This window comes from Diplodia corticola, assembly GCF_001883845.1.
Source record: "Diplodia corticola strain CBS 112549 chromosome Unknown scaffold47, whole genome shotgun sequence".
NCBI classification, from domain to species: Eukaryota; Fungi; Ascomycota; class Dothideomycetes; order Botryosphaeriales; family Botryosphaeriaceae; genus Diplodia; species Diplodia corticola.
In genome coordinates this window covers 25,612-52,822 of record NW_017971526.1, presented here as the reverse complement: position 1 = coordinate 52,822, position 27,211 = coordinate 25,612, and the positions used below count along the sequence as shown (strand labels likewise).

Genomic DNA, 27,211 nt, shown 5'->3' with positions numbered 1-27,211 from the left:
GCGGTGCCTGGGGATGCCTGGGCGGTAGGCTGCCGTCGGCGGTGATGGCCGTGGGTGGAGCTCAGCACAGCACAACCCCGACCCTCGCCGAAAACGTCATTCGCTGCCGCACATCCAGTCAGAATCGCAACCGTGAACACTGCAGATATACCAGCCGCCGACGACGGCCCATCAAAGAAGCGCTGCCTTTCCGCCCAGCCCCTGCCGCCTGCCCTTCGCGCCACGACCCGCGCCGCTTTGTCTGTGTCATCACCGCTTTTCAGCCACTTCCGCTCGCCGCAACAGTCAGTCGACCCAGCCTCCAGAGTCATCTGCCGCGCACCACCCGGGCCCATCGCACCTCCGTCTTGACCTCGTCTTGACCGCCGCCGTCGCCTCCTGCGCTCCTCTCTGTCGCCGTCCGACCGCGCTCTCACGCTCCCATCCGCCCTCGGGACCAACGGCCCCAAATGGCGCACCCGGCGCAACCATGGTAGGCTTTTCCGTACTGTTGAGCCGCATGGGGGCAAGTCGGCTCACCACCTCCAAAGGAACTATATTGCGAAGATAGTGTCTCTCGGCGACTCCGGATGCGGCAAATCTAGCGTACGACACCACCTCTCCCTCCTTCGGGTCGCCAAACACGCCTGCTGATTTGAACCGTTTGCTTCGTCTAGCTAACAGTCCGGCTGTGCGAAGGCCGCTTCTCCCCACACCATGACGTGACCATTGGCGTCGAGTTTGGCTCACGCATCATACCCGTTGGCCCTCCCGCCTCGCTCGAGCTCGGAATCAACAATCCCAGTGCGGATGACAGCGCGAAGGATGCCACTGCGCTCACCGAACAGGATCAGAAACACATGAAGCTATCCATCTGGGATACTGCCGGTCAGGAGACATACAAGAGCATCACTCGCAGTTACTTTCGCGGCGCCAGCGGCGCATTGCTGGTCTTTGATATCAGCCGGCGCGCTACGTTTGACAGTGTCACGGAATGGCTTCATGATCTGCGCCAGATAGCCGAGGAGGGAATTGTCGTCATATTGGTGGGCAACAAGGCCGACCTGGCACCCTCTTCGATTGTTGCCTCCTCCAATGACTCGGAACACCCGCACGCCAATGCCGACAATAAGCGCCAAGTCACACGCGAAGAGGCCGAGGAGTGGTGTCGCCAGAACAAAGTCATGCAATATGTTGAGACGTCTGCAAAATCAGGCGAAAACGTTGAGCGAGCCTTTCTGGAAGTCGCTGAACGCATATATCAGAATATCGAAGCTGGAAGATACGACTTGAACGACAGGCGATCGGGTGTTAAGGGGCCAAATGCGGGCGGCGGCAATACCGCCAGGACCGTGAATTTGGGAATGAATGATGTTGCCGCCGCGAAGAGGGGACAGACCGGCGGTGGTTGCTGTTGATATGACTGACGATACGGCACTCTTGGTATGGCAATGGATGGCTCGCCAAGCTGTATGATATGCAGCATACAATGGCGCGAGGCGTTTCGGGTTTCTCTTCTTGGGCTATGCCTTACTTCGGTCCATAATCACTTATTCTCCATTGTTCATATGATTTCGTCTGCATCCAGCTGATAGAGAACATCCGACGCATTGTTAGTAATTCCGTTTGATTAAATAGAGGACATACCAGTATGCATTCTAATTGAGCGAACAGCTTGTGGACTCCATTACCCAACTACTCGTGAATGACAAACTCACATTTGTTTACCGGAGTTCCATACTCTCAAGCAGGTCGTTCTGGGAAGTAACATCCAAGTGTATTCGTGAAACTTTGAAATCAACAACACAGCAGGTCGCAGAATTCTAGTCTTTTCGAATATGTCCGACCGGAATATACTACGTGGATAGGCGAATCTCATACCCGGATATACACGGTAATCAGATACATCTAGACATCTCTACCTAATGTCTTCTTAGAAGGGCTCATGAACTTACGTATACGCCCAGAAGGTTGTTTCTACTGACCCGTAAGAGAGCTTGAACCTTCTATTGTAATACACTATGTCGTCTTCAGCTGCACATGTAAAAAAAAGTTCATAATATTCAAGCTACTATGATTGTTCGACATCACCGAAAAATGCCTTGGCCTTGCGCCTTTCCTTTCCACAGAACCTCTGTCCTTAGTCAATCTTCTGTTCTCCCTTCGCATGCGTCTGCTCATCGCTATCGCCATCGCCATTCTTCTAACCCACGGTAACGCCCTCCGCCTTGACAAATTCGTCGAATTCATCCTTATGGGTCTGGATGAAAAGACGGACCAACTCATCCTCCCCCAAGCTACCTACAACCAGTGTCGTCTTCCCAGAATGCTTGAATCTGCAGCCCTCCCCTCTTTGACAGGATCGAGCCCCTGTATTGCGTGCCACATACTCGACTGGGCATCGGAACTGTTTAGGATACAAGTAGCCGATGTGCGCTGCTTGGATAAGGCTACCGTGCTGGCGATAGTCCGACACTGTACCCGTGAAGTAGTGCGCGTAACTACAATCCTTCGCCTCTTTGTGACATGACACTGGAGCCCATCCGAGATGGCCGAAGAGCCAAAACTGGCAGGTCATGAGAGGAGTTTCACGATGCTTGCGAAGTAGCTTGCCTTGAGAATCATACTGGCTCTCTTAAATGAAAAGATATTACGTAATTATATAATATACTAAGCTAGTTGCCTCTAAGTTAATTATAAAGGGTTAAGTATCTAGCCAAGAGAGTATAGAATGCCACCGAACTGTTACAGCCCACCCGTCGAGTCACCCAGGTGACGTTACGTGTGGCACGTGACCTCTTTACAAGTAGATAGTCCTTCGTTGCGGGCTTATCTCCGCAACCCGTACAACCTCTTGTAACTAAACCAACCCTTTGCTCTTGGAACCGTGGCAGAACATACCCTTACAACTGGGATTTAAGAGCATCAGTGTAGCTGCAAGCGCTAGGCTTGGGGGAGATTGGGTGAGTGCCAACATCTTGGTTATTAGGTCGCTAGAGAGGCATCCACAGTTTTGCGCCCAGTTCTTGTCCTTTTCGTTCGTGCAGTGTCGCGATGCACGCTGGCTGGCTGTAAAGAGGGAGGAGCGGAAACGAACGTAAACGCGGGGCGGAATTTGAATTGGCGGGGCGGCGGGGCACGGCCAGTAGGGTCCTGCTGACGCTCGCCACGCACGGGCCTTGAAAGCGCTAGCTAGCGGCCACCTTTCGAGCAGGCGCCATGACGCCGTCAGGCAGCAGTGCGGGCGACACAGGTACCTAGCGCGGCATCGTGAAGAGATGATGCCATCCGGATGCGGATTCGCAGCAAAGGGAAAATCAGACTTGTCCAGACGTACTCCCAACAGCAAATGAGTGGCCTGCCTGCCTGCACTCCAGCGCTGAGCAGGCCCGTGGATGAAGATAGCGCGTGTCAGAGCAGAGCGCATGCGCTCGAGAAGCTGCCGCTGCAGCTCTCGGCGTGGACCCGCATGTCAAACGCTGGCTTTGCTGCTTCGCGCCCGTGAGCAGTTCGGGCTAGCGCCAGGCCGTCGCGGCGCACCCGCTCTCCTATATCATTGGGCGGTCAACGCGCGGCCATCACTTTCGGCGGCGGGCGGGCGTGCGTCACGTGCAGATACCGGGCGCCGCATCAGCCAGCGAGGAGGCCACCGAACATCCACAAGCTGCTCCACCACCCTGACACTCTCCCTCGCGACCGCACCTCTCCTTCCCCTTTGCGCCTTCGCTCTCCAGCCTCGGTCCGCAACCTTCGCCCAATTCGCGCACCACCTACCCGGTCGCCCGCACCCTCGAAGCTGTTCTGACTTCCCTCCGCAACAATGGCTAACGACGAGTATGATGTGAGCGTCCCCCGCCGTCGTTCCGCACCTCGCGGCGTGATACGGAGCTAACCCGCACTGCCTACAGTTCCTCTTCAAAGGTACCACGCACTCAGAGGTCGGGTCGTGTTTGACGTGCGCTCACCGCTACCCCTCACAGTCGTCCTCATCGGAGATTCGGGCGTTGGTAAATCCAACCTTTTGAGCCGTTTCACGCGCAACGAGTTCAATCTTGACTCCAAGTCCACCATCGGTGTCGAATTCGCCACGCGCTCCATTCAAGTCGATGCCAAGACTATCAAGGCCCAGATTTGGGACACTGCTGGTCAGGAGCGCTACCGCGCCATCACCTCCGCATACTACAGAGGCGCCGTCGGTGCGCTGCTCGTCTACGACATCAGCAAGCACCAGACCTACGAGAACGTCACCAGGTGGTTGAAGGAGCTGAGGGACCATGCCGACTCGAACATTGTCATCATGCTGGTGGGAAACAAGAGCGATCTGCGGCATCTGAGGGCTGTGCCCACCGAGGAGGCCAAGCAATTCGCAAGTATGTGGACTCGGGTTCTCTTGCTTCAAATCCCCGCATACTGACGCGATTAATCGCAGGCGAGAACAACCTTTCCTTCATCGAGACGTCCGCTCTGGACGCCAGCAACGTCGAGCTTGCTTTCCAGAACATCCTTACCGGTACGCAAGTCACTCTCCCATGCGCATGCCGCCTTGTTTCAACCGGGCCTTGTCCTTTGAGCGTTTATCTGGGTACCGTCATTGGGGAAATCTGCTATCAGGCAGCAACAACGCACCCGGGCCGAACCAACCACATAGTCGCTTTCCATACGCCATCTCTGTTTACCTGCGTACACTGTGCTGATAAGTTCAAACGCAGAGATCTACCGCATTGTCTCACAGAAGGCGCTCGACCAGGGCGACTCCGCACAAAACGCCATTGGTGGCGAGCGCAGAGTTATCGAGATCACAAACTCGGCCGAGACCGAGGCGAAGCAGGGCAAGTGCTGCTAGATGGCTCTTCCAATTCTCCTCTTCACTGCATACCTTACATGCTGGATTTTACCGAGGGATCTGGAGGGCGGCTTGGCGTCTCGATGAGTTGAGCGGCTTAGCTTTGGTGTCCCGACTTTCACAGAGGAAGATTGCAGATCTGCGGTATCCTGCGGTTTCTTTTATTAACGTAATATGCTTGGGGGATTCAGGATGAGGATTTCACTTTGCTCTATTATTGCAGATTATAAGCCTTTATGGTCGTATGCTCATGACGCGATGACTACGACCACGAATTCGAATGCGGTATTGGGTTATTTTACATCAAGTGCTTCAAACTCATGCGAGACATGATTCAGTGAAGGCGTGTCTTGCGTCACAATCGATAATTTCAGCCGGACTTCGTTTGGCCGATGTCCCTGAAAGCGTCACCGCTCTTCGAGAGAAGCGCTGCCCCTTTCACGAAAAGAGAAACAACCGTGCCGTTGAATCCACGTATCCTTTTCAAAGACGGAGACTTCCAGTATCTGCAATGTTGATCTTAGTCTTAAGGAGTGCACCGACCGTCGCGGTGCTTCACCGCTTTATGGACTTCAAGCAAAGTTTGTTTTTCAAAAGAAAAAAAAAGCGTTACGGTATATCGCTCGTCACAAGCGTATCATCCTTGCTAGCTGGTCATAATCTCAGGTAGGGTCTATGTAAGTAAAGAGTAGAATGATGATGGAAATAGCGCAGTGGAAGTGTTGTAAAAAAAAAAAAAAGGAAGTAGAAAAAAAAGGGCCAAAAAATACCGCTGGATCTCGAACTGGGACTGGAGAAGAATATGGCTAGCATCTCTCCAGGCAGTTTACAAGGTACCTGGCCGCCAAAAGCCGTATCCAACTAACATAGGGAGGAGGAATCCATAACGTCTCCCTGTAGTGCGACTAAGGGTGGGCCCGGTAATAAACAGACTCTCCAGGGACTGTCTGATTTGGCTAGCCTCAGGATCAAACTCAATGGCCCCTGCCCCATAAGCCGTATGCGATGGTAGTATTTGTCTGTGATAAGTAGACCAAGTATACTCTTGACGTTATTGGCTGGGTTTAGCGGATAGCCTTATTTACTAGAGGGTCTTGATCGTCAGCTCCACGACGAAACGCTTCACCTTTGCGCAGCATCTTTTAGTTGCGCGGCGCATCCGATTGTTCACCGCGGCGGCCCAGGCGCGCTGTTACACGGACGTCGCTCCCTGTCCTACTCGCGACCATTGCCTTTGTTAGCGCGTCTTGAACCCGTACACCCAGAAGAGCGCCTTAGGCCAGTGGCCCTCTCTATCACCTCCCGTCTAACGGCTATCGCGAGGCATCCCGCGATCACAAGCCATGGTGTTTTTCGCCCACCGCAGCACAGTGGGCAACGAAGCGTCGAGCCACCACATGACACAACACCCCCTCACACGCGCAGACATTGGCTTGCTAGGCACAATACCCCGCGCAGCCTTAGTAAGCGGGCGCTCCGACGGCAGAGCGTAGAATCAAACCTGCAGCTGCCTGTGCGATTCAACAGAAGGGTTTCGTTTATGGCCCGTGTAACATCCTTCTCTTTTTCACGCAACCTTATTGGAGGCGTCGTTCAGGGCACTGGTACATGCAAACTATTGGGTGCTGGGATATTGTGCTTCGTTCTTAGGACGCGCATCCAAAGCTCGACACCTGTCGCAACCGCGTCAGCACATCCCAGCTCTGCAAGTGGAGAGGCAGACTTGTTACTTACTGTCTGCGTCTCATCTGGAAGGACGAGGCGCAGTCCCACACGGTTGTCGTTAATGATACGGTATGGCATGGTGGTGGAGGATGGGTTATGGACGAGGGATGAGATGAGGTTTGAGTTTCGCAGGCATCGTGTGGGACTAGCGGCGGAGCTCTGCGGCAAGCTACCGAAGCCGACTCCATGATACGGTAGGGCTGAAGCTTCAATGCCGATCCCCGCCTTTGATGTTTTGCGAGCCGAACAAGCGAGCAGGAATCTTTTCATTTAACGATATCCACAAATCGTAGGGCTCCCGCATCGTTCCCGAGATTCTGCGCGTTGGGGCCACTTTCTCGGGGCGGACTCCCCCGCAGGTTTTTGACTTTCTTCCGGGACCTGCGCTCTTCATGGTTTTCGCAATGTATTTCGATATTGCCAAGGCATGGTTGAGTCTCGTCGACAGCTCATGCTTGCAATATTCCCCCCCGCAGCAGCTTTTTGTGGAGAGCATACTTGCCTGTACATGGCATGCCACTCATCAGCCGCCGGGGTTTGCAGGTGGGCCGGGGATAAGCGGGAGTGGTCCGTGCAGAACCCGCTGAAAACTTCCTGGCTTGGAGCTGTAACCACGGCACCGACACCAACACACGTCTGCACTAAAATGGTGTTATCGAGAAATCTGAGCCGCTCGCTGCGCGCGCGAGAAGAGGAGTCGGACGACGAGCCGTACTCGGACGAGCTCGAAGGCAGCTCGCCCTCTGTGCTAGCAACCGGCGATGGTGGAGAGATTGAAAGTTCAGGATCTGAGCCCGATGCTGACCAGGATGAGGACGTGGACGACGCTGAGGTATGCGCCCGGGATTCCGCTCCAGTCGCGTTGCCAAAACACTGATCTTCTTCTCGGATCGCAGTCAACCAACGGCGAGGACGTCCAAGCACAACTAAGCAAAGTTTCGTTCGGCGCGCTGGCAAAAGCCCAGGATTCCCTCTCGAAGCACAAAGACACCGGCAGGAAGCGAAAGCGAGGCTCGGATCAGACGGCGGATCAGGAAGACAAATTGCAGGCTCTGCGCGAGCGCTTGAGGGAGCTGAAGAAGTCCAAAGCGGGGGACGCCAACACCAAGAAACCTTCCAGGAAGGTTGAGGAACCAGAGTCCGACGACGACACCGAATCATCCAATTCAGACCAGGAGGATTCTGGCAAGAAGTCCAAATCCCGCTCCTCTAAGCATGCACCCGCGGTCATGACCAGCAAGAAGCCAGTTAGTCGCAAGAGAGAAGTCCTTGCGTCCAAGAAACGTACCGCCCGCGACCCACGTTTCGAGGCGCTTTCCGGTTCCCTCGATAGCAATCAGCTCAAACACAACTACGCCTTCCTCGATCAGTACCGTGACTCCGAGATGGCCGAATTGAAGGCATCAATTAAGAAGACGAAGAACGAGGAGGATAAGAACATTTTGAAGCGAAAGCTGTTGAGCATGGAGAGCCAGAAAAAGGCCAAGGATTCCAAGGAGCGACACGAAAAGGTTGTCCGAGAGCATAAGAAGCAGGAGAGGGACGCAGTGAAGCAGGGGAAGACGCCTTACTTCTTAAAGAAGTGTAAGTTGTTCAACCCGGCATTATATCCTCCATCCCCGCTTTACACCCCAGACAGCCTACTGACATGTCCATGCCACAGCCGAGGTCAAACAACGTGCTCTTGTGGACCAGTTCTCCAACATGAAGGGCAAACAGAGAGAAAGGCTCATCGAGAGGAGGCGCAAGAAGGCTACCGCCAAGGAGAGGAAGAATATGCCCGACGCGAGAAGGACGGCAGAGTGATGATAGACATTGCAATTGGATCCCACGCTCGGTGCGGGCGAGCCATTCGCGCTCCAAACAAATGGCAGGGCCATTTCCGGCGCTCTTTGTTAGAGCCACTCATGTGCATGGCGCCTATCGATTACCTTTATCGAAGACTCATATCCTTATTAAGCAAAGGATTATCTTCAAATCAAAAAGATGAGAAGAGAGAAATCTGCCTGACCTGGTGGATAAGCTTGTTGCTGGTCCGGGTTTATTCAAATGGTCGTCATAGGATCCTCGGAGAAGCCATTATGGTAAGGAATGCTGGCTGCGGGAATCAGCCTGATATTACTAAAGTGGACATACGATCTAGACCGTTGTTGGCGCTTTTTGCTGGGCTGCAGCTTTTGGAATGAATATTCTTCCTTTATGCCTATTCAGGAAAAGACCTTGTTCCTCTGGTCACTCCAATTTCCGCCTGTCTTTGAGCCGTGCCCAGCCGTGGCACCCGTCGTAAACCTTGGCAATAGCACTACTTATAAACACATAGCGTATATGTGAGATGCGCCATTCTCAGTGTACGGCTCCCACTCAGACGAGGCACAGTTCCACCTCTGCATACGTTAACAATACATTCAGAACCACTAGCAAATATATGGGGGCGTGAGTAGTTCAGTGACGGAGTATGCGGGTTTTACCATGTGTTACTGGAACGCAGTCTGAGCTGAACCAGACCACATCACAGACGCCATTAGCGACACCAGCCCTTTGAGAGGTAGAGCAGTGGCACTATTTGTGGCTTGTGTTCTACATCCAGGCTCTCTTGGCTGATGTGTATGGACCCCGCCTGCTGATTCCTTTGTTGCCTTATTCTCCCTCTCATATTGTTGCATCGCTTCCACCTCGTTGCATCTGATCAAGAGTCTCCAGACATCTTTGCGACATTTCCGTCTCGACAGACAAGATGCTTCAAGCCAAGCGACTGCCCAGCGCGGTGGTCTGTGGACTCGCTCTTCTAAGCACATGCGTCTCTGCCCAGAGCAGCAGCTCTGCCATAGCTACCCAGTCAGCCTCGTCGACAACCAGCTCAGCCGCCACGACTCACACCGTCCTCGTGGGAAAAGCAGACCACAAGTTCGAACCGGACGTTACCCAAGCTCTTGCCGGCGATTTCATCAAATTCCAGTTTTACCCCAACAACCATTCCGTCGTTCGTGCCGAGTATGGGTACCCGTGTATCCCTTATGAGATGACTGGTGTGGGGAAGACTGGCTTTTACTCTGGCTTTAACCCGGTAGATGTGATACTAGATGACGTGAGTATCTCTCGCTGAGCTGTATGACCTCGATACTGACATGTCCTCCAGCCGCCATCCTACACGGTCCAAATCAACGACACTGACCCAATCTTCTTTTATTGCTCCGCACCTGGTTCATGCATCAACTACGAGATGGTTGGGGTCATCAACCCAGTGAGCCCACACGAGAAATCTAGACACTGAAGGATGCTGACTTTTATAGAACAAATCCACATCGTTAGAAGTCCAGAAACAAAAGGCTGGAGCCAGTTCTTTCTCGTTAAGCCCCGGCGAAAAATTCCCCGATGAAGCGGCTTCATCGTCAGTTCTGTCGGGGGTAGCCTCGGCTACAGCGACTTCGAAGGCGACGGGGACAGCAGCGGCTGGTGGCCACTCAAGCAGCCTATCTGGAGGAGCCATCGCCGGCATTGTCATCGGCATCATTGCGGTGGTTGCTATAATGGCTGCTTTGTTCTTCTTCGTCGGCCGCAACAAGTCGCTGAAAGAAAACGGGGGGCGTCAATCTGCGCCGATGAGTCCTCACGCCGCCGCCGGCAGCCCGCCCATGTTTCAGTCGCCAGTTGGCATGTTCCCGCAAAGCAACCCCTACTTTCAGCGGGCCGACATGGGATCGATGAACACCGGCCCGCCGTCGTACTCGCCGGCGGGCGACGACTACGGCACCGGGCAATCTGGGGGTCACCCGCGCTCGTACTTCACCGAGGTGGGCATGTATCCTCACCACACCGGCGTGGTTTCAGACGGGTTCGTACAGCTTTCGCCGAGTCCAAACGCTTATTTCGCGAGACTGATGCAAGGACGCAGCATATCGAGATCGTCCAACGCAGGCAGCCCACCGCCGCCAGGCTCGGCTCCACCTCCACCCCCACCCCTGCCGTCCCCGGGCCCCAAAAAGCCGCATGTGCATGAGATGGAGGGCTAGAGGCGCGATGGCGTAAGCGAACGAGCCCGGTGCGGCGACAGGAACATGGCGTTCGGCGTTGGACAGGCGCATGGTTGTGTTGATATTGATGATGCTGTGCAGCTTGTTATGTTATTCCGTAGTGCGAACGGCGGGCCAATAGATACACCCTTTTTGTCGAGCGGCTGCAAGTTCATGCACCTGCAGAAGTGCGTGCGGGCACCTGGCTGAAGCGGGGGGGCCTAAGATAGCGCGCTGGAGAGAGGCCCAGCTAGCGTCGGCAAACACCCCGAGGCAGCGCAGCCATGCCATCAAGGTCTCGAGCATGACGGCGTGCGGGAAAGTGGCCAGATTCCAGAAGCGCAGAGGTTTGTTGATGACGGGCCGTTTCTCAGTCGCCAGGCAGCCCTACTAGTACCATGGAAGCCGGCCCGGCACATCGAGGCCGCCGCGCACACTGGCTGATCCTCGTCACGCAGCCGGTGCCGCGATCCGTGATGAAATGACAGCCAATTGTCGCCCCTCGTGGATACTTGGCAGCCACCCGCACGTCTGCGTGCATCCACAGTCGAGATAAATAACGGCGTGCAGCCCTCCCGCAGGCCAGCTTCCTCTCGTTCTGGCCCGGCGGTGCTCTTCCTGCTCGTTGCTCGCTCGCTGGTCTCGCCCGCCTCGCGCCACCGACCGCTGAGCTGCCCGCGGAGAGCGCAGGGAAGAACATGCGTCCAGGGCGACGGCCGGCTACCCACTCCTGCTGCAAAAACTTCGTGAGCGCCTGACGATGGCCATGTTGCACTCTCCCTCGCCAACCTTCTCCGCCTCCAACTCGCCGAGCGCGCCCTTCCACACCCCGTCGCGGCCGTACAATGCCTCGTGCCGCTCGTCCACCTCCAGCGCTGCCTCTCCGCGCGTCTTCACCCCTGCAGCTGCCGCGGCGCCTCCTTCGTCGCGGCGCATAGATGCCTCCCCATCGCTGGTACCCACAACCTCCGCCTCCGTCCAGCGCGCCCGCTCCCCGATACCCAAGCGGCAAACCTCTGATGCCGCAACCCAGTACACACCCAACGACTACCCGCCTACCTTCCGCCCAACCCAGGGCAAGAGGCAGTCCAGCGCCAGCGCCGACCCACCACACCAGAGCCCGAGGGCTGCGAAGCGGAGGGAGACCTTCGCCGACACAGAAGCAGCCACCACGGAAGGCCCTCAGGAGCCGCAGCCGCGGGTGACGCCGCAGCCTGCCACTGTCGCGAGCGCCGGCCAGCCCGACGGAGAGGGGCAGGCGGAGCAGCAAGATGGCGCCGCTGCGCCGCCGTCGCAGCCGCTGCATCCCGGCACCAAGGTGATGCCCGTCAGGTACGAGGCGTGCGATGTCAAAGACCTGGGCGCTCTGATCTCCGACATGCTCATGGAGCTGTTGCGGCTGAATGACGCCCTCCCGCTGCAGGACGGCCAGCTGACGCGCTTCCACTCCCGGTACGTACCGCCCTGCCCTGCCCGCAGCCCAGGGGAGCTCCATAGCCCACGCGCCGGGTTGTGGGGCGTCCATGTGAGCTGCGGCACGCGCATTCGGGGACCTGTCAACCACGATCCTAACCCAGCCTTAGTGCACCGCCGAGCATCTCCGTCCGCGACTACCTCAACCGACTCATTGCACATGCGACCCTCTCGCCACCAATTCTCCTTTCCATGGTCTATTACATCGACCGCCTCTGCCTCCTCTATCCCGCTTTCACAATCAGCAGCCTTACCGTGCATCGCTTCCTCATCGCTGCCGCCACCGTCGCCTCCAAGGGCCTCAGCGACAGCTTCTGGACGAACAACACCTATGCAAGAGTAGGAGGTGTCAGCACAAGAGAACTGGCCCTGCTCGAGCTGGAGTTTCTCACGCGCCTGCAATGGCGGATCGTGCCAAAACCCGAGGTTCTGGTCGACTACTACAGGAGCTTGGTGGAGCGGGGCGACGGCTACGTGATGGCGCACGATCCAGACGCCGAGGAGGAGTGATTTTTTTTCTTTAGGAGAGCAGGCTGCGTTCCGAGCTCCCATGAACACGGTCGCACGGGCGGTTGCTTCTGGTGATGGTCTGCTTGGATTGGATTGGACAGGGCTATCCAGGACACCTACGAAACTGCGTGGCTTCGGATGTGGTGTTATCCCGGAGGGGGATCTCAGCTGGACGTGGCACAGGAAACCGAGGCGAGCGGACCGGAGCAAGGGAAGAACGGAGCATATCGAAAGTCGGCGTTGGGGGACAGCATTGCATTGCATTGCATAGCGGATACCACCAAGGGTGTTATGCAGGATTTGCAGCCAGCGCTTTTGCCTGGCTTTTCTTCATGGCTTTTCTAGAATGGAGGACCAGAATATCTCGTCTATGGAAGCTTCCGAGCACCTCTATCAAGGCTGACAGCACGCGAGAAGGCATGGGTGGCTTTGGGCTGCCAATTGGCCCGGATGCCGCGTGCCGTGACTATCAACCTTCTTGATTGAACGGGGTCAGCTGCAAGCTGCTCTCGATCGGAACGTAGCGAGCAGCCTAAGCCGAGTCACGGTGGTCTTGCTCTCGTCATGGTGATAGGAAGCGGAGCACTTGCGAAAGAACTGGGGCGGCGGGTGCTGCGCTGGCCCAATGGGACTCGAGCGCCCGCACCCCCGGCAGCCTCGCTGGGCCGCCAGCAGCCTTACGAGGTATCGAATCGCCATGCTCACGACCGGGGAGGCCACCTACGACAAGCACCCTCGCGCCGCCGTCTTCGACGTGCCATTTCTGCAGGATGGGCGCAGTCGCATGGCGCGGCCCCGGCCTGCTGCATCAGCTTCGCTATCGAAGATCCGCCCAGCGCCGGCAGAGAATGAAGTACCTGCCGTCGCCCAGCCGCCCAGCTCATGTACCCGGCTCTGCGACGGCCTGCTCCCTCCTCTCCCGCCTCTCCCGCCCCTCGAGACCGCCCTGCAGACCTGCGCATCACGCTGCATGTCCAGCCACAGGCCGGTTCGTTGCCTTGGTCCACCCAGGGTCGCCGCGCAAACGCCCGCCGGCAGCAGCACCGCAGGCGCATTGATACCCCATATGCACGCATAGCCGCCGCATGTCTCAAGAGCCTGGCGAACAGTGAAATGAACGTGAGTCTACGTGGTCGCGGCAGCTCGGTTCCTACCGCGGCCTCCATTGCGAGCTCTCGAGATCTCCTGCATACATAGCTTGAAGCTAAGCCACGCGACTTTGATAGTCACACGAGCTCCCGCCCGCTGCGCCCTTCCCGTGAAAACAGAAAAAAAGAAAACATGGCCACGGCGTTGACAGGCGACAGCCTTTCGCGGCTGTCGTCGCTCAATGCGTCGAGCCTTGACGAGCGTTTCTATGGCGAGCGGTGGAGACCTCAGTATTCAGCGTCGCCGGAGCCGCAATGGGCAGTTTCACCTTCATACACACCAGTAGGTACCCAGCGCCCAGGGCCAACTGACCCCAATCCTGCTCTTTTCGGGCCGGCCCTTTTCCTCCCACCCCCCGCTAAAGTAGAGCCCGTTTCTCACCGTCTGCGCCAGGTGCGGAAAGCTTCCAGAGCACTCACCACAACCCCACACACCGCCCCGCTCGCGCACCGTCCACGCGCCCAACGTCACGTCTCCGATCCGGTCCAGCCCTTGATGGTCGACGACGAGTGGGCGCTGGACATGCCCATCCGTCACCGCAAAGCAAGCTCCCCCGAGTACCAGCTGAAGAAGCCCGCCTCGCCTGTCCAGCGCCGTCGTGGAAGCTCGGTGCTCGAAGAGTCGCGCCCGGCCGCCGGCCGACAATGGCCGCCCCGCGGGTACACGGTCGAGTCCATGCTGGACCAGGCCCAGGCGGACGAGTTCATATCCACCGGCGCGAGCATATTCAAGGGCCGCGTCGAGGACGCCCCCGGAGCGCCCGCAGGCTACTACCGCTTCTTTGCGATAATGGAGGGGGATGACGCGGAGCGCAACGATCGCGCGCGGTATCAGCACGACGCGTACAAGGACATCACCCTGTCGCAAACAACGTCGTCCGATGGCCCGTACCCGTGGCTCGCTCTGGAGCAGCCGTGCATGGCGTACGCCTTCGGCTGGATGCCTGGAACCACGACACTCAACTACAAGGTCAGCCTGTCGGGAAGCTTGAAGCCCAAGCTCAAGTATGGGGGTGGCGCGATCCAGCCGCGCAAGATCAAGCTAGGCCACATCTTAGATCGTTTGCGTAGTTTGAACAAGGGATTTCCGGACAATGTTCGTTTCCCTCCGGCTCTTTTCACTTTGGGGAGGGATCGGTGGCTTTATATTGACGCAATTGGCATAGGACCCTGACGAACTCCACCACGATTTGTACCGCGTCCTTCTCGAAGACCCGGATCCCGACGGAAATACCGGGCTCGAGCAGCAGATGGTCGCCCTGTTCACAGTCCTCATCAACCCAGATTGGATTGATTTCAGCCAGGCGAAAAATCACGTGGTTGCCAAGTTCTTCGACAGCAAGGACAGCGCCAGAAAAACAAAGTTCTTCCACCAACTCCTACTCGCCGTGGAATTGTACCTGCGGGTGCACCATGACATGCACCTGGCCCAAGCCAAGAGAACCTTGATCGCCGCGCTGCCACCCAAGGTGTTGTGGGACCTCGCATTAGCTGAGCGTTGGCTAGCCAACATGTCGATCAAGAAGTCACGTACATCATCAAATGAGAGCGTATTCAGCTTCCAACTCGGGAACAAGCAGAGGCAGAAGGAGGCATTGCGGCTCTTTGCGAAGATGCTGAAGTGGCCGAACATGCAAGAGCTCGACTTCGTCCTCGAAGAGAAGGACCGCTACGAGGTTCCGCTTGAGGACCGTTCGGCAGACGCCATGTCTTGGTTTGCCGGCGTGATTCTGCCGGGCCCAACCTTGCCATGGCTCCTCATGAACTCTCTGATAGATTGCGACAAGGAGACCGGTCCGTTGCTGAAATACCTCACACATGTTGCGCCGGCTTCGGGCTTCCAGTACAGGGCTAACACATATTGGTCTTACAAATGCATCGTGGGGAAAGTTCTCGGCGCGTCAAGAGGTGTCAAACAGGTAACCGGCTGGGTTGGCCCTTGCTACTACAGCCCGGATCTGAAGCGCACGGAATGCGTCAAGATCAACCAGATAGCGACTCCAAAGATCCGGCTAACGGCTTCGGATGTGGAGTCTGTGAAGGTGCGGACGGATCCGCTTGGTCCGGAAGAGGACGAATATCCGCTCGGCGATTACGACTTGGTGATGCCCGAGATGGAGGACATCACGGACGACATTCGGGTACAGAAGTTGAGCTTCTACCCTGTCAAGGAGCAGCCGATGCTCAAGCATGGAGGGGAGGGAGCGCCATTGCTCTTTGATGCGGCAATCATGTTTGCCTGTGGTGGGGATAGTTGGCCGATGCGGCTGGCTTACGACGTCGACTTTGTCGCCGCGTATCCCTGCCACCAGGGCCCGCATGGTAAGTTCATAAGCATCTGTTGTCTTTGGTGTCGACAAACGGTCTGACTTTTTGTGTATAGTGCTCTTCTTCGACTACAAGTTCAAGGCCATCCGGGTTGACGATGGCCTCGTCGACATCACGGAATGGGGTCAAGGGCCCGGGCTGTCACATTCAGATTCTTCGCCAATGTCTTCCAGGAATAACTCCAGGGTCACGCTTGCCTCGACGCAGGACCCGGTATCCACGCATCTGGACTGCGTGCTCGTCATCGAAGCGCTTGGCGTTAGCGACAACGAAGTGTTTGCCCGTTCGTGGTGCGCGCAGACGGGTCATCATGCCATCGTCGCGAACATCAAGAAGACGTGCATGGCCTGCGCAATCAGAGAGGCATATGCGGCTTGCATCAGCGTCGTGATCCTGACGGAGGGGGGGAGGGTTACGGAAAAGGACGAAGACTAGAGGGGTTCGGGTCACGCGTAGCACGCGCTTGGGCGGGAATTTCTGCATGAGTCGATGAACGATACCAGAACTGCTAGATAACGAGGGTAATGACCGGGCATAGCATGACGGGAGGCGGCGGTCTGGATTCGTCAATTTGGGCGCGTGTGGTGTATGAATTTCGGCATTTTGGGTCTTTCGAGGCATGGGACGGATAGCGGGCGTTACACAAATCAACTTGACTCCGTGATGACGAGAGTGCCGGCGATATTCTTCACGCTTCGTGACATTGGTCTGTTGGCAGCAGGGTGATGAAAGGCGGCGGGGAGCTTGACGCGCTCGGCCCTCCGAGCATCAACGTCACGCCCGTCTGAAGCAAGAGCAGTGCGGCCAACCTTCGACTCGAGCACGCCTCACAACTCGCGCGCCGCCGTACATCGCACCGCTCACGAAACGGAACGACCACAGGGCCTCCGGCTTGCACTCGGCTATTTCTCGATCGTTCGATGGCATAATATTCTTTCCGCCCACATCACCGCTGAGGCCGCACCGTCACTCCTCCGTTCCGCTGTCCGCTGTCCGGCCTCCGCCCTCCGCAACCTTCAGCCTCGAGCCTGATCCCCGCCATCGCCTTCGCATCCGAGCCGCCCCCCGGCAGCCGCCGCCCGGAACAACCACGTTCTCGAATTTCGTCGACGACCACCACGCTGCGAGAATGACGCGCGCACCCTCGCCCCCGGCCTTGGGGGAGCTTCGCAGCCCCAGCTCGCCCGCCGCCCAGGTCAGCGCTCTCAAGCAACTCAAGAATTTTATCGTGGGACATGACCAGAGGAAGGAGCTTGTCGTCCGCAGAGGCATAATACCAGAGCTCGCGCGCGTGCTGCAGGCAAACGTCAAGGCGGCGGGCAAGCGGCGGCAGCGCCACCTCAATGGGGGAGGGGGAGGAGCTTCCACCTCAGCGCCCGCCGCGGAAGGCGCCGAGAGCTGGACGCAGGAAGACGAGGAGCGCTTGCAGGCCACGCTGATCGTGGGCAGTTTGGCTGTCGGTACGTCAATTGCTTGTCGCTGGACCTACGAGGCCTTTTTTGTTGCGTTTTGGACAGCCACGCTCACGGCCGTTGTATTGAATTATAGGTGGACCACCTTTCGTTGCACCAATCCTCGCCGGAGACCTCCTCCAACCCCTCCTCGCCGCCCTGTCCCCGAGCGACGCTCCGCCGAAGCTTGTGATAGCTACCTTGCGCACCCTCATTTCTCTGGCCTCTGCCACCGGCTCCGTCCTCTTCCCCAATACCTACCGGGAGCGGATAGCGCACGAAATATACCAGAAGCCCGATGGGGACTCGTTGACTGAGATCCTGGCGCAGCGGTCGGCCATGCGTACGGTGCAGGAGCAGATCGGTCTGACTGCCGAGTTGATCTCGAAGACCTGCCGGAAGGATGACCATCGCAATTTCTTGGTCAAGTCCGGGGCCCTGGACCTGCTCTCTTCGCACTTCGCGGCCCACGTTTCGGCGTCGTCGCTGGTGTCCCCAGTTGTGGAGGTCTCCGCCATAGCATCGTTCCCGCCGGCGCCGTCGAAATCGAACTTTCTCCACATAGTTTCGGCAATTTCGAGTATCATTGCGGAGTCTAGCTACAGGACGGCCCGATTTTTGTACTCGCAACCCGTTGTCGCCATTTTCCCTACGGCCAAGCAGATTTCTGCCTTTGAGAAGTACGGGTTCATGATCCAACCGCGATCGAGTGATTTCTACAATACGCAGAACATTGCTCCTTACGAGTATATTTTGCCTCAATTGCAGGTGGCACAGACCAAGGAAAGCAGCTTCTCGAAGGCATTCCCTGCCCTTGGATCCCTCACCGCTCCTGGAGACGGAACAAGGATATCGAGCTTCGCTGATCCGAACGCGCACTCCGCGAAGCATGTCACAGGGCAAGAATATGAGACAGCGATATACGCGTGGTGCATCCGCATGGCCAGAGAGCACCTTGACGATGACAGGCTCGTCTTTGTCGAGCTGCTTGCGGAACTGGTCAAGTTCGCGGAGACCAATCCCATTGATAACCGGTCTGAATACGCCAAGGAGGGGCAACGCCGTCTGTTGGCTGTTCTCATTGTCCCGTTGCTAGCGAAAATGGCCGACGAGGGCGACGGCGGCCGCTCGGAGCGCTCCACAAAAGCCATGAGGCTGATGGCAGCGCTGCTGGAATACGACCCGATTCTGCAGAATGCTGCTGCGGACTCGGGCATAATCAGGAAAGTCTGCCAGGTTCTTAAGAAGTCGTTCGATGTCGTTGTTGGTGAGCAGTCGAAAGCCTGGTCTCCCATTCCGTCATCACCGGACGAGATGGACAGCCTGGACGGCATAGAAAGAGCGGACGTTCTTGGCAGCCCCGGCATACCGCAAGAGGTACACATCCTGCTGAAGAGTCGGGAGTGTTCGCTGCTCGCGCTTGCAGCTATCGCGCACAAGGAAGACCCTCACCGGAAGACTATCATCGAGAGCGGCGCTGTGGCCTGCATTGCGGATTCCCTCATCCCGTACAAACGCGAGGACGAGGAGATGGCACGGGGTCCCATCTTGACCGGCGCTAAGGATGGGAATCCCGTACCTGTTCTCATTGCTGCCTGCAATGCGGCCAGGGCTATGTCGAGATCCGTCAGCGTGCTGAGAACAAGCATGATGGACTATGGTATTGCGAAGCCGATATATGGCCTTCTCAAGCACCCAGTCATCGACGTGCAGATTGCAACGACAGATGTCTTATGCAACCTGCTCTTGCAATTCTCGCCGATGAGAGAAGTATGTCTGATCTTTTGATGAGAAAATTCTTCGCTGACACACCATTCAGGACTTAATCGAGGCAGGTGTCGTCAAGACTCTCTGCGAGCATGCACATTCGGCAGATTCACGGATACGCTTGATTTCACTGTGGGCTCTGAAGCATCTTGTCTTACAGGCAGACAACGAGATCAAGATACAGTGCCTGGAAGAGCTTGGTACAGGCTGGCTAATCAACACCGTCAGCGGAGAAGCTCGGCAGGTGCAGATGCCTGCCAAGGGACATCTCCAGCACTCGAGACCAGCCACTCCTTCGCTCAGCATGGGAACTCCCAATGCTGCGGGCGAACAGGTCGACCTACTAAATGCCGTTGATGAGCCAAGCATGGATATTGACAACGATACCGGAGCCTCTGGGGATGAGGACGACGTCATGGCAGACAGCATTGGGCTTCTGCGGAACCGCAGCGCCAACTCGAACAGCACAGCCGCTAAGAACAGGGCGAAGCTGCGGGCAATCAAAGACGCAGAGACCAACCCCATCATCCGCGCCCAGAAGGAAGATCTGCGGACTCAAGAGCAGGCGCTTGACTTCATCCGCAACCTGATAATGACGGACGCCGGCTCTAGCCCTGGCGACATGATCGACCACGTCTTACAGACCTTCGGACGAGACCGCTTCTTCGAGATCCTGACCGCGAAACTGCGGCCTCGCTCGGCGGGCACCACTCCCTTCTCGTCGAGCCAACACTCGAGCGCCTACCAACAACACACATCGGAATCCTCCTCTCCCAACCCCCCAGGCGCCACGACCACCGCTCCCGCTCCCGGCACCACCCGCAGCGCATCAGGCGGCGGCGGCGGCGGAGGAAGCACGTCGGCGCCGTCGGACCTGGCGCACCTGGCGCCGCCGGAGATATTGCTGGCGACGGCCTTCATCGTGGTGCACGTGGCCAACGGCAAGCCGTCGCACCGGCAGCTGGTGATTGCGCAGGCAGGGCTGATGCGCGAGCTGCTGCCGCTCTTCGCGCACCCGGACCGCCGCATCCGCGTGGCGTGCGTGTGGCTCGTCAACAACCTCACGTGGATCGAGGACGCGTCGGACCACGGCGCGGCGCGGCAGCGGGCGCTGGAGCTGAGGGGGCTGGGCGTCGAGGAGCGGGTGAGGCTGTGTCTGAGCGATGCGGAGCTGGACGTCAGGGAGAGGGCGAAGACGGCGGTGGAGCAGGTGGGGAAGCTGATTGAGGGGTTGGGGCATGGTGGTGGGACTACTAGTGGGACTACTGGTGGGAGCGGGGGTGGAACGCCTGGCGCTGGTGGGAGCGGCGCCTCGTCCTCTGGTGCTGCTTCCGGTGGTGGTGGTGCTGGTGCTGGCAGCGCGGCGTTCATGGCCGGGTTGGGGGCGACGTCGGCGGCTGGTGGCGGCGGCGGCGGTGGTGGTAGTGGAGGGCATAGCGCGTGGAGTCATGAGAGGTAAAAAACGGTATTCATTTCTTTTTCTGTCTTTTTTTTCTTCTCCCTTTTACCTTTCGTTTGGAAAAAGTAGCGACGGAGGTGGTGAGTGGCGCATACTGGGCTGAGGGGGAAGCAGGTGCAAAGAACGAAACTAGCATTGTTGTTGTCGTTTCTGTTGTATCATCCGCATGCGTCATACGATTTTTTGATGTGGGAGTGCAGTGAAGGATGGGAAGAGGCCTGGATCGATATGCGAGGCAGGGAAAACGATTCTCTTGTCTCTCCTTCTATCTTTCTTTCTTTCTTTTTTTCTCTTCCTCCTCCCCTCTCGAGCATCGAGGAGTAGCTGTCGGTGTCGGTGTCGTTGTCGTCGTCGTTTAGCGGAGAACGAGGGCTTGATCGATTGGCGGATAAGGGGAAGGGTAAGGAAGGTGTCTTTCTTTTCTTCTCTCTCTTTTTTTCGGATGGATGGGCGTGGGTAATGGCGTAATGAACCGCGCGTGTTTTGGGAAAGATGAGCGGCGTTCTCTTTTCTCTGTTCTTTTTGCGCTCCTAAATTTGTGTAGGATGAAGGTCGAGACAAGACACGAATGGAGATGGAAAGTTTGACTGAAGTGCATCGGGTCTTTAGCTGGGAGGTGTGATTCACAGACATTGGTTTCATGTCCACATACCACACATCAACAGTGGACTCGTGTTTGCAGTGGAATACCATTAAGAGAAGGTTTCATTGCATGGCCTTTTTGTCCTTGTGAACTGACACGAATGGTTGATAATCTTGATATAATTTTTTCTAGCAAATGCAACTCCCATGATCTGAGAGAGACACCTTGAGAAATCGAGGTAGCTCACAACATCCGTTGTGGTCTAGGGGCTAGGATTTGCCGCTCTCAGTCCTTCGAGAGTCATCTCACTTACAAGTGCCGGCAAGGCCCGGGTTCGATTCCCGGCGACGGAATTCCTCTTTTTGCTGCTCGTTACGACAAATCTATGCCGTCCTGGGTGTGGTGTTGGTGTGCGGATTTTTTTTCGGCCAGGCTTGTAGGTGGGGCGGACGCTGGCGCGAGTGGGGAACGGCATTTGATTGGACGGGGATGAGTAGTGTAGATAAGCGATTTTTTTTGGGCATTTGCAGCGCCTCTTGATGTGGAAGAACAGCTGCTAAAGCCTTGAGAAGAAAGCTGTGAAGAAAAGGGGCGGATGGGAGGCGGATCGCGGAAGCCGGGCGAGTACCGCAGTAGGCTTTGCTCGTTAAGTGGTACTGGCAAACTTGCAGTGGGGTTATCATGGACAGATAGAACGAAGAGCCACGCTGCTGCGGTAAACATCTTCGCAGGTCGAGCTGTGGTCAAAAATGCAAGAGCAAGGGAGCCCAGGGCGGCGAAGATTCGTGTGCGATCACGGATATGGGTTCTTTATATTTGAGGTTGAGAAATCATATTGTGTAATCATGCATGCTCGAAGTGTACTTTGCGCAGAAAGCAGGGATCAAAAAAAATAAAGGCATGTCAAACAAAAGAAAAGAAACACAAAAGGCCTGTATCCGAAACGTCCTTTTTGCCTCCGCATTTCTGACTTCAACATCTGCATATCCGAGTAAGCTTCCCAAAACATACGCCATGCCTAGTGCCTCTATCCAATCAGTGTTTTAGAGTTTTGTGATGCCCACCCCGACGGATTGGAATTGTGGAAAAGAACGCGAAACAAAAGAACAAACCAGAAAGCACGAAGAAATCAGATACAGGTCATAACGATATAAATATGCCGACCCATTTCCGCTAATCTTTCGAATTCACAGAACCCTTCCAATCATCCTGCAGCCGCATCTCTGTTAAATGCAGAGAAGGTGGTGCTTCGCGGAGCTCCCCTTCTATATTGGGGTTTGACAGCTGTGAGATGAGGACATGACGTATGAAAGAGAAGGTGAAGAAGGCGCGAACGTAGTCGGTACAGTATCTGAGTCAGAAGTGTGGAGGTTCATGGCTGAATGGACGGGCGATGTCAGGGGCCACAGCGGTGACCAGAAAAAAAAACTGAAACGCTGTAGGACTGAGATTGAGGAAGAGCATGAAAATGAGGGCGCCGTGGGATGCGCCTTCCGCTTTGTTGAGCGGGCTTGCGTTCAGGGGGATCCGTAGGGCAGTTGCAATGCACCAAGCGGATGGAAAGCAGAAAGCACAGCCGAGATGACTGTTTCCATATGCTTACCGGGGTGGTCACGCCAGCCCTTGACCCCGCACTGCCGCAATCATTTCCCAGTTCCCAGCCTGCTCCGTCGCATGCCACAGTGTCGGTACGCTTTCTGCAAAGTTGAGTCGTCGAGCTCGTGCAGTGGGCAATATGACTCCCTCAGCTGGGCGCTTGCGAGTGGGTGCGATTGGAATTAATACGCCCGGGCTTAGGGCTGATGGACGTGTCGTATGGGCAAAAACAGCACGCCTCGCATACGCGCTGCATGCACCGTCACGGACGTGGCCGCGTCTCAATCGCACGCCGACCGCTGGGGCGCCCGTATGCGACCGCCTGCAGCCCAAGCCGTCGGGCGTCGCACAGCAAGCGGGCTCTGCATCCGCCCGTGAATGACGAAGCCGAGCAGAGCCTCTTTCTGTTTGGACTCTGATGCTGCCGGATGACCGAGGAAACAAGTCGGTCGCTGAAGAGAGCGTGTCGTCACGCCCCTCGATCCATCCATCGCCGTATCACTTCCATCCATCTTTCCGCGGCCCACACCATTCGCCCCAATGCAGCCGAAAATTCGATCCAAGGGACGCCCCGATCGGGTCACGGTCGCCCAGAAACGGTCCGCCGCGTCAAGTAAGTCGACAAGGAGTCGTGCACGCGTTGCGCAACCATCGTTGGTTCTGCGCGCCCCACCACCCCCTCAGATCGCATAGTCAGAGGGCAACCTTCCACTGATTCCTGAGTCAGGCTATCAGACCGTGGCAAGAGAGCAATGGCCCGACTTCTTCAGTGCCGGAAAAGTAACGCCCGCCGTCTGGGCCCCTTCGGCCTCGTCGCTGGCTGCTAACCGACTCTAGATCTTCCGCATCAAGATATCCGATGGGACACTTCGTGTCTATGTCATCGTCGAGCCCGGAGAGCGGTCTTCCACGTGCCTGTAGGCTTCTCTCGTCTGCTTCGAATGCAGGATGCCGTAGCTGAGCTGTGCCGCAGGATGATCAAGACTTACTCCGGCCAGGCAACGACTCGGCCTGATGTTCGGGACAGACAGAATGAGCACGCCGTCATCTATACCATGGCACAGCCGCCAAAGCCCCTTCGCGGAGAAGACAAACTCCGTCGGCCTATTGGTGCGAGAGCGGAGAGACAGGCACAACCCTTTTCGACAAAGACACGCCTCAACTACGGGCAGGAGTGTGATGTGCCACATACGGAGCCTGTGTGTCCGCTGGGACAAGTCCTTGAGCGCGATCTTTCTACCCTCGTGGCCGACTATCTCAAGGTTCAAAGGCTCAAAGAACGCAGAGTCATCTCCCTCGCATCCCTACCAAGCTTCACGCCGCCGGCGAGCCTATCGCACGATGACTCGACGGGCGCCATGGCAAACGGCCCCCAGATCAACTTGTTGCCGGGCCCTGAGGGAGAAGCAGACAATGCCCTACAATTATTGGACCAGCACGATGGCACCCCTGAAGCCCTCGACTGCCCTTCCGCAGGTGAAACTGACCAGAATGGCACCACCCAGAACATCGGCCAACTGGAGGAACCATGTGACGCAGTCGACATCATCGACAGCCTTCCTTTCGACAATTTGAAGCTGGATGATCCGGAGGGACAGGCCGAGCCAGCCGAACGACATGGGCCTCCCCTCTCGGAATCGAACGGGAATGAGGGAGATTCTGGACTTCACATCTTGCCCTTGGAGGATCCCGCTGATACTCAACAAGAAGAGATTTCAGTAATCAATGGAGTTGACATCGCCGAAATCCCTACCATTATTGTGGAGGGCCCTGCTGAGCCTCGACAGCAAGGCAGTCCGGTAACCAACGAAACCGAGCTCGCTGAAACCGAATTTCCGGCCATCAGAGAAGACCCCGACGTTCCTATCATCGAGGACAGACATCCCCTTGACTCTGGGGCTGATCTTTGTCTGGACGATGGGCGCATTTCCACTTCGGATATTCCCGGCACGGAAGACACTGATGGTGCTGTAAGCCACCATCATGGGTCTTCGAGCTCGTCACCGGGTACCTGCGAAGGGGATGGCAACCTTGACGAGCCCGTCGAGCAGATTGACTCTACTCAGGGTGAAGCAGGAAAAGTTACCGATTGCACATATCGTATTCTGGATGAGGCTGAAGACCCCGAGCCTCCAGAGCCCTCAGAGCAAACATCGTTACAAAATCCTCTAAACTATGGACCAGACCCAGAGCCTTTGGATACAGGTCCTGAGACTGCCGTCGAATCCCCATACAGCATCGAACCCCAGCCAACTCCGTCAGTCTCCTTTGATTGGTGGGGTGATTGGTTCCAGCTCGCTCCTTATGAGATCAAAGCAAGTGTGTGCAGTTATGACACGACGCCAGAATGCTGTGGCTCCACTCATACCACTACCACCGAGGATAAATCGGAGAGATCATTATCACCTGAGGTAGCCGACCTCAACGAATCACCCGGACTTACAGCTTCACACCATACATCCGCGACGGGCTTGGATACAAACGCAGCAAGTGAGACTTGCGAGGAGACGCACGAAAATGAGCCTACAGTATGTGGCGATCTGCCTCCAACGGCATCTCAGGACACGAGTGCAGAGTTACCTTTGCCGGCGAGCAACGAACAGTGTCTGAACGCGCTCAACCCTGTTGAGTCGTCGCCCATAGCACCTCAACCATCACTTCCATCAGCTCCAATCTCGCCTTTATCAACAGCATCACACTCAATCTTAAACTTACCGCCATCCCCGGCCCCGTCTCCGAAATTGTCTCCTATCCCAACACCTCCACGATCATGCCCCCCCGAGCCCGATCCGGTGCCCCCACGTCGACGCACGCAACGTGTTAGATTCCAGGAAGACGAACAAGGTAGCTACACTCCACAATCCAGGCAGAGCTCCCCTCGGCGACAGCCAAGGTACCCATTTCCGCCTCCGCAACAGTACTACGCTCCCGCACAACCCGCCTTTGCCATGCCGGGGACTTTCTCCGACGCACCGGGGCCATCGATGCACGGCGGCTACTGGTCAAGTCACGGCATATACCAACAAGCGCCGCCGTTCTATCCAGCAGCGCCTCATCCAGCCTACCTCGCCCACCAAGGGCCCACGCCCAACTCGTACGCATCAAATTCGTACCACTCGACATACTCGACCCGCTGCGACCACTATCGTCAGCAGCAGCATCAGCAGCAGCAGCAGCAGAAGCAGCAGCACGACCACCACCTTGCAGTCGAGCAGCATCGCCCAGCAAGTCCAGGGCCGAGCGAAGTGACCGACTCGTCCTCATCCTCGGCTGCCGAATTGGAGAAGGGAGTCTACTTCTACAGCGCCGGCGGCGGCGGCGGCCGTCGCGGGGACAAAAAGACGCTGCTCTACGCCCTCCTCGACGTGAGCGCCGACTGCAACTTCATTCGACTCGACCAAGCGCTAGAAGCGGGGCTCGAGCTACGGCCGTGCACGCACCTCAGCTTCTGGGCAGGCGAGGGATCGTCGGTGGTGGTGCGGCCAAAGTACATTGCCAGCGGCGCCCGGTGGCGCTTTGTCGATAACAGGGGTGGTGGCGGTGGTGGTGCTATCATCTGGACGGACGAGTTCGTCGTGCTCGAACACATGCCCCGCCACGATGTCATCTTTGGCAAGCAGATCATCGTCAAGCGCGCCTCTTTGCTGTCGGACGAGACGTTGTGCGTGCTGGGACTGGAGGCGTTGACGCCGACGAAAGGTGAGTTGGGGATTTTACTCTTTGCCTTCTCCCCCTTCTCTCTCTCTCTCTCTCTCTCTCTCTCTCTCTCTCTCTCTCTCTTTTGCAAGAGAAAGATCAATGTACATGATGCTGGTGTCTGACTCATTCAACAGAGGAACGGAAAATAAAAGAAGACGAGGAAAGACGAAAACGGCTAAGCAACCAAGAAAGAATCAAGCAACAACATCTAGAGACTCGTCAACAAATCATAGAAAAGAGGCAGAGGAAGAAACTCATGCAGCCGAGGCCGGAATCGAACAAGGAGCCGGAAGACGACGAATGGTATGACTGTGACGAAGATTCGAGTGTTGTTGCTACGGTGGGGAGCCGGCCATGAATTGTTTGCAGCTTTTTGTTTTCCCATTCTCCGTTCGCTTTCTATTTTTTTTTGGCACGCCGCGGAGTGGGAAGCAGATAGAGGAATTACTGAAGATGGGGAATAAGGAACGTGCAAAATTCTATATTTGTTGCATACCTGTGATGGTTCTCCCTAGTATGTACATTTCATTTTACCTTTCCTGGGGGGTAGACATGCTTCATCCCCGTCCATTCAAACAGTTACATGACCTCACTCATGGGAATAAGAACCACATTAATCATATGCATGGCCAAATTTGTC

The 27,211-nt window shown here is 56.5% G+C and overlaps 8 protein-coding genes across 8 annotated transcripts; all 8 read left to right on the top strand.

The window, feature by feature from the left end:
• Window positions 1-449: 449 nt before the first annotated feature.
• On the top strand, window positions 450-1,397 carry BKCO1_4700018 (secretion related gtpase; the record flags this gene model as incomplete). The annotated part of the gene is made up of 3 exons (XM_020276367.1): window positions 450-472; window positions 531-585; window positions 657-1,397. 3 exons carry the CDS (start codon window positions 450-452, stop codon window positions 1,395-1,397), a joined length of 819 nt encoding a protein of 272 aa, XP_020127758.1.
• Window positions 1,398-3,799: 2,402 nt separating this feature from the next.
• Window positions 3,800-4,822, top strand: BKCO1_4700017 (ras gtpase; the record flags this gene model as incomplete). Its single annotated transcript, XM_020276366.1, has 5 exons — window positions 3,800-3,820; window positions 3,888-3,900; window positions 3,960-4,349; window positions 4,409-4,489; window positions 4,689-4,822. 5 exons carry the CDS (start codon window positions 3,800-3,802, stop codon window positions 4,820-4,822), a joined length of 639 nt encoding a protein of 212 aa, XP_020127805.1.
• A 2,371-nt stretch (window positions 4,823-7,193) lies between these two features.
• BKCO1_4700016 (rrna processing protein) lies at window positions 7,194-8,353 on the top strand (the record flags this gene model as incomplete). Its single annotated transcript, XM_020276365.1, has 3 exons — window positions 7,194-7,379; window positions 7,444-8,131; window positions 8,211-8,353. The coding sequence occupies 3 exons, from the start codon at window positions 7,194-7,196 to the stop codon at window positions 8,351-8,353; spliced, it is 1,017 nt and encodes a 338-aa protein (XP_020127806.1).
• A 928-nt stretch (window positions 8,354-9,281) lies between these two features.
• BKCO1_4700015 (extracellular serine-rich protein) lies at window positions 9,282-10,557 on the top strand (the record flags this gene model as incomplete). Its single annotated transcript, XM_020276364.1, has 4 exons — window positions 9,282-9,632; window positions 9,684-9,788; window positions 9,838-10,379; window positions 10,440-10,557. 4 exons carry the CDS (start codon window positions 9,282-9,284, stop codon window positions 10,555-10,557), a joined length of 1,116 nt encoding a protein of 371 aa, XP_020127803.1.
• Window positions 10,558-11,317: 760 nt separating this feature from the next.
• On the top strand, window positions 11,318-12,540 carry BKCO1_4700014 (cyclin-dependent protein kinase regulator pho80; the record flags this gene model as incomplete). Its single annotated transcript, XM_020276363.1, has 2 exons — window positions 11,318-12,009; window positions 12,141-12,540. 2 exons carry the CDS (start codon window positions 11,318-11,320, stop codon window positions 12,538-12,540), a joined length of 1,092 nt encoding a protein of 363 aa, XP_020127804.1.
• A 1,281-nt stretch (window positions 12,541-13,821) lies between these two features.
• On the top strand, window positions 13,822-16,451 carry BKCO1_4700013 (vtc domain-containing protein; the record flags this gene model as incomplete). Its single annotated transcript, XM_020276362.1, has 4 exons — window positions 13,822-13,971; window positions 14,083-14,784; window positions 14,855-16,010; window positions 16,072-16,451. 4 exons carry the CDS (start codon window positions 13,822-13,824, stop codon window positions 16,449-16,451), a joined length of 2,388 nt encoding a protein of 795 aa, XP_020127807.1.
• A 228-nt stretch (window positions 16,452-16,679) lies between these two features.
• On the top strand, window positions 16,680-20,693 carry BKCO1_4700012 (armadillo repeat protein; the record flags this gene model as incomplete). Its single annotated transcript, XM_020276361.1, has 4 exons — window positions 16,680-16,722; window positions 16,811-17,476; window positions 17,565-19,237; window positions 19,287-20,693. 4 exons carry the CDS (start codon window positions 16,680-16,682, stop codon window positions 20,691-20,693), a joined length of 3,789 nt encoding a protein of 1,262 aa, XP_020127808.1.
• A 2,719-nt stretch (window positions 20,694-23,412) lies between these two features.
• On the top strand, window positions 23,413-26,929 carry BKCO1_4700011 (peptidoglycan-binding protein; the record flags this gene model as incomplete). The annotated part of the gene is made up of 5 exons (XM_020276360.1): window positions 23,413-23,485; window positions 23,600-23,652; window positions 23,710-23,789; window positions 23,846-26,571; window positions 26,706-26,929. The coding sequence occupies 5 exons, from the start codon at window positions 23,413-23,415 to the stop codon at window positions 26,927-26,929; spliced, it is 3,156 nt and encodes a 1,051-aa protein (XP_020127746.1).
• Between the last annotated feature and the right edge of the window lie 282 nt (window positions 26,930-27,211).